This window comes from Psammomys obesus, unplaced genomic scaffold, assembly GCF_907164565.1.
Source record: "Psammomys obesus unplaced genomic scaffold, mPsaObe1.curated_primary_1811, whole genome shotgun sequence".
Taxonomy (NCBI): domain Eukaryota; kingdom Metazoa; phylum Chordata; class Mammalia; order Rodentia; family Muridae; genus Psammomys; species Psammomys obesus.
Window position 1 is genome coordinate 1 of NW_026593118.1, and position 5933 is coordinate 5933.

General features: G+C 47.2%; 1 protein-coding gene across 1 annotated transcript; it reads left to right on the forward strand.

Moving 5' to 3' along the window:
* The first annotated feature begins 461 nt into the window (after positions 1-461).
* On the forward strand, positions 462-5612 carry LOC129683524 (sialic acid-binding Ig-like lectin 11). The gene is made up of 6 exons (XM_055616236.1): positions 462-766; positions 1138-1421; positions 2235-2516; positions 2656-2758; positions 4857-4991; positions 5549-5612. Exons 1-5 carry the CDS (start codon positions 462-464, stop codon positions 4960-4962), a joined length of 1080 nt encoding a protein of 359 aa, XP_055472211.1. The 3' UTR covers positions 4963-4991; positions 5549-5612.
* Positions 5613-5933: the final 321 nt, after the last annotated feature.

Genomic DNA, 5933 nt, shown 5'->3' on the forward strand with positions numbered 1-5933 from the left:
GTTAGACCCTTCCATGTGAATCATAAATCAAGAAAAGACACCCCCCCTCACACACAAACCTGCCCAGAGGCCAGTTTGCTGGAGGCAATTCCTCAATTGAGTTTTTCTCTTCCCATACATGTCTAGGCTTTTGTTGAATTAACAAAAACTGTAACACATATCAACTGTCTGTCCAGAGGGAATGTCAGCCAAGTGTGACCTGATGTGGGGGAGTGTGACAGGTAGAGAGACTGTAAATGAACAATACTCCGTATCCCAAGGACTCCACCATCACATGACTCTTAGGATACCTGGGGTGACCCAGTGCTGAGTATTTATAAAGACTCTCTTACCAAGAAGGACTTTTCCGGGCCTCTGAGGTGACCTTCCAGAGCTGGGCAAAGGCCAAGCCTGTCCTGAATGACATGAACCTTTAACTGACAGGCTGGACTCTGAAAACTTGAGAGACTGGATTCCATTTTATGTATCTCCCTACAGGGTTCCTCTCTCCGGTTTTGGTGGATATCAAGAAGACGGCAGTGGAAGATGCTCTATGCAGTACAGTCCCTTGTGTGATTGAATTTTTCAAGGCATCTTCCAGAAATCCCGTGACTTCAAACTACAGGCTTAATGAAAATATCAGCTTCCATGTTGGGACCAGCCAGCCCAAGGCCCCCATGGGTGACCTCTCCACGGAGGAGGTGGAATACTGCATCCTGCTGACCCACAGCGCACTCAGAAGAGAAAACATGGCCTACTCACTCTATGTGGGTCCAGGAGAGCAGAAAGACACTGTCCTGACGGAGGACACTGGGCTCTCCATGTCAGGTGATGTTCAGGCTCACACAATGGTTTAGAAATTAGGAAATCTAGAGGGCGTGTTAGTGATCAGGTGGCTGTTACTTCCTCAGCCACTGGGCTTTATAAAAACTTAGGTGTTATACACACACATATGCACACACATACATACACAGACACACGGACAGATGCATACATACACAGACACATACACACATACAAACACATACATACACAGACGGATGCACACACACACACACACACACACACACACACACACACACAAACACACTGTGCAGTGGCCTGCCCCTTAAATACAAATCTAAACATAAACTTTCTCTCTCTCTCTCTCTCTCCTCTAGACCTGACCCAAAAGTCAGAGCTTCCCAACCCAGAAAGCAGTGTGACCGGAGGGCCTGTGACTTTGACCTGTGCCATCCAAGACACCTGCCAGGAGCCCAAAGCCCCCTTTCTCTCCTGGAAAGGCCCCACTGTGTCTTCCAACACAATCCTCTTCATTAACTCCTCTTCAGAGCAGGCTGTTGCCTCACAGCCCGGGGACCAGGGCACCACTCTCAGATGCCACGTAAACCTACCCCTAGACAACCTGTTCCGCAGCAAAGTGCTCAAGCTACAGCTGGTCTGTGAGTGCTGGTGGGCACTCTTAGGGTCTAGAGTCTGGGGGAAATGGGGTCCCAGAGAAAGACCTGGGCCCTGAAGGGATCCCCTGGGGCTGAGAGACCTCAGGCAAGAGTGAAGTCCGAGTCTGGTGCACATGATGAGAAAAGATGAAAGAGAACCTCTCTGGGTCTCAAAGCCTCCAAATATCTTTGGGAAACAAATAAGAAGTTTTGGGGGCCATAGAGATGGTTTAAACAGTGGAGAGAGCTCATTACATGTAATTTGTTACTTTTCTGTTGCTGTGATGAAACACCATGATAAAGGAAACACAGAAAAAAAGAGTTTGCTTAATGTGGTTCCAGAGGGATAGCCATCATGGCAGACCTGGCAGCTACAGCATGATGCTGAGAGCTCACATCCTTTACCACAAGCAGGAAGCAGAGGGCAAACAGGAAATGACCTAAGTTTGGTTTTTTTAAACGCTCAAAGCCCACCTCCAGTGACATACTTCCAGCAAGGCCATACCTCCGAAACCTCCTCAAATAGCAACACCAACTGGGAGCCAAGTGTTCAAAGACATGAGCGTCAGCAGGACATTCTCATTCAAACCACCACACTTTTCTTGCGTAAGAACTGAGTTCAGTTCCTCCTAGCATCCATGCTGGGCAGCCCCAAATTACCTGTAACCCAAGTTCTAGGGGATCCGGTGCCCTACTCTGGCCTCTGTTGGCACTGCACTCGCATGCACACACACATATGGACACAGTCATAAATAAATTTTGCCTTTGAGGGAAAGTGTGGGTGTCTCTCAGACCTCTGCCCTTTCTTCTCCCCAGCACCTGCCAGGCTGCTCAACTATTCCTGTGTGCTGACGAGGACACTGGTGTGTAGCTGTTCCTTCTTTGGGATCCCCACACCCTCGGTACAGTGGTGGTTGGGAAGAACCCCTGTGAGTGTGAACAGCGTTGATAGCATCCTGCACATGACCACCACCACACTGGAACCCTGGACCAACAGCACCATTAATCTCGTGTGGGAACCAGAAGTCATTAAGCGTCTTCGATGTGAGGGGAAGAACCAATATGGAGTCCATGCTTCCAGAATCTTCTTGATACCAGGCTAGTAGACAGAGCTCTAGTGTGACTGGGTGGGAAGTCCAGCACTTGAGGACCAGGATGAGCACAGACACAGAGCAGAAGGAAGAGAACCATAGTTGAAAGCTTCAGGACGATCATGTGCTTTTCCCTTTCATTTCAGACAAAAGTTCCATTTCCAGTGTGTTCCTGCGAGGACTGGTCCAGGGCCTTGTGTATGGGACCATAGCATCTGTTTTATTCTTATTCTTCCTTGTTGTCCTGGTGTGAGTATCAGAGTTAAAATTTAACACCAAATCCCTCCTAAGGCCTACCATATTGACTTATTCTTTATTTTTAAAATTACATTTATTCTTTTATTTGTCTGCGTGCGTGTGTGTGTGTGTGTGTGTGTGTGTACACGCATGTGTGTGAGCACGTGCATGCAAATTTGTATGCCACGCACAGTATGCATGTGGAGGTCCGAGGACGACTTTGAAGAGTTGGCTTGTTCCTTCCACCGTGTGAGTCAGCCTCCTTCACTCATGGGACCATCTCACTGACCCCTCACTGACTAATGGTGTTCATTTTCTTCATAGCATTTTCTTCCCGTTTAGTTTCTGTTGAAATGGACTCATTGTTAAATTCCAGCCACTCTTTATTTGCATTTAGGGTTATACATGTCCCTTTAAGCATAAATTTAATTGCATTTCACAGATGTGATTATGAACTATGTTATCATCATTTAATTGAACCATTTCCAATTTCCATTATGATTTTTGACTTATTAGAAATGTCAATGTTTTCTAATAACTCTCTCCCCCCCCACACACACACTGTCTTTCAGTACTGAGGATTGAATGTAAGCCTTTGAACATGCCAGACAGTTATTCTATGATTGAGTCGTGCCCAGGCCCCTTACTGGGGAATTCTAGGCCAGTGCTCTACCACTGAGCTACGCCCCCATCCCTCTTCATACTTTTAAGAAAGAGCCTCAATACACTGGTCTTAGACTTTGTCACCTTTGTAGCAGCTGGTATAACAGGCCTGTACCACCAGGACTAACTGATCCTCTTTATCAAATTAAATAGGATCATAAAATAAATATGCTATTCATAATACCTATTTATTTTACTTGCAGCAACTTAATATTTTTTAATAAACATTCCACATGGGCCTAAGTGAAATGTGCATTTCACTCTTGTTGAATGCAGTCATGATAAATACTTTCTTTAAGTCAAATTCTTGATGGGGCTAGAAAAATGTCTCAGTGAGTAAAAATACCTGCCTCCAACCCTGAGGACCTGAATTTGATCTCCCAGGGCTTACATGGTGGGAGAAGAGAACCAGCTCCTGCAAGTTGTCCTCTGAGCTCCACACTCATGTTTACACAACAACCCCCACACACAATAAGTAAAGAAAATGTAATTTTATGAAATTCACTGAGTTGTTGAGGTCTCCCTCAACTCCGCAAGCTGAAGGTACACCTAGGCTTTTGCAGAGCATGGCTTCCTTACAGCTTCTTTCTGTTTTCTGGCAATGATTTCAAAGCCATTTTCAGTCATTTTTGTAGAATGAGAGTTTTTAGACAGGAAATGAAAATTTGGATCTTACTCTCTCAATTTACACAGAAGCCAAAGAAAGCTATTCATCTGGAAAGGGTAGAGGCTGACGAACAGCTATAAAAACCTGGCTCTGCCTTTTGGGGTGAGGTGAAGTGAATGGTAGGGCAAAGCCCACAGACAGCTATGAAGTGATCCAACGGCCCCTTGCTGTTGCTAGAGCGAGAGAAGCGGGTGACTTCATGTAACCTGTGTTATGTCCATTGACTAGAATATTAGAGTGCCACCAAAAACCTGAGAGTTCCTTGTGTTCTGATGAACATATATGTGCCAAAATGTCAAGAGTAGAAAAAATGTGCAAAATAAACTTGTACCCACACAAAAAAGGGATGTGTGTGTGTGTGTGTGTGTGTGTGTGTGTGTGTGTGGTGTAGAGAGAGAGAGATATTGATTACAAGGTTACAAGAGAATCAGAGAGAAGGTGCCGTCATGGGGGTCATGAAGGGCTGGGACTTTATCCTGGAGTTAATGGGGAACCTCAGGTCTTGTGACCAAGAGAGAGTTTATAGGGCTTGGAAGGTGATAGCCTAGAGATCAGGAGGCCAGTAAAGAGGCTGGGGAGAGAGAGAGACCTAGAGAGTACGTTTAATTTCATTCGGGTAAGTGAGCTATTCACAGAACCAGCGTTTGGCTTGGAGACAGCCTGGCATTCTGGAGGCAGCCCGGAGCTGGTTTGGGTGAGACAGCAGGGAGTAGGGGAATCCAGCACTGAAGTCTGGGTGGGGAGTAAATGCAGCATTCACCACAGGGTTTATTGTCTCAGAATGAAGGTGCTTGACTGGTGGGAGGAAAATCAGACTTGCAAGAACACAGAAGCCCCGACCCTCAAGAAACCAGTTTCAGGAGAAGCCAAAATGGCTGAAGTCTGAAGCTGCACGCTGACTCGCCTTGTCTGGGGGTAAGTGGAAGGGATACAAGCCAGGCCTCTCGGCCCTTCTAGGCACAACCCCCAGAAGGTGCTTGCAGCCCCAGAGCTTCAGCTCTGCCCCAGCTTGACCAGAATGGAGGGGGAGGGTCTTAACTGGAGTGGGTCTGGGTTTGTTCACGCCGAGGTCCCATGGAACAGCAGAGCCCCCCCAGTGACTGTGGTAAGGACCCTGTGGAGCTTCAGGCCCACCACGGCCCACAGTGGAGACCTTTCAGACACTGGCAGGAGGTGCCTGTTGAGGAGAGTCAATTCCAGTGTAAGTGCTTTGGAAGTCACCTGGGTTTGCCGTGAAAACGTGCGACAGGTTGGGTGCCTTCAAACCTCGGATATTTCCCTCCCTAATTCTGGAGGCTAAAGACACAAGATAGGGTGTCCAGATGGCTCGCTTCTCCCGAGCGCTCTTCTTTACCTGGAGATGGCTGGTGGTCTCCTTTCTGTGTCCTCCCAGGAAGTTCTCTGGATGCATTGGGTCATCACCGCCCCCTCCTCTTCTTCCTCTTACATTTGTGTGTTTTCTGTTGTTCCAGGTTTGGGATCCAGGCCTTGTTCATTCGGATACCAGGAAAGAGCTCCACAGCTGAGCCATGGTCCAACCCCTCCACTGGGGATTGTAGGAAGGGGCTCTACCATTGAGCCACGTCCCAGCTCCTTAATTAGGGATTTTAGGAGGGGCTCTACCTCTGAGCACACCCCAGCCCCTCACTGGGGGATTGTAGAACTCTACCACACTCGTATATGTCCAGTCCTCTTTTACATTGTTATTTGTTTTTGTTTTTGAGACAGGGTCTCACTAAGTCACCCAGGGTGACCTTGAACTTTGAGATCCTCCTACTTAAGCCTCCTAGTAGGTAGGATAACATTTGTTCCTGGCCATTTCCACCCTAATTTCTTGTCATAGTCCATATTGGAGTC

Coding starts and splice junctions, on each gene's coding strand:
- LOC129683524 (XM_055616236.1), top strand. CDS start 462: ATGTATCTCCCTACAGGGTTCCTCTCTCCGGTTTTGGTGGATATCAAG. Junction 767..1,137: donor GTGGGTCCAGGAGAGCAGAA/AGACACTGTCCT, acceptor TCTCTCTCCTCT/AGACCTGACCCAAAAGTCAG. Junction 2,759..4,856: donor TTCTTCCTTGTTGTCCTGGT/GTGAGTATCAGA, acceptor TTATTGTCTCAG/AATGAAGGTGCTTGACTGGT.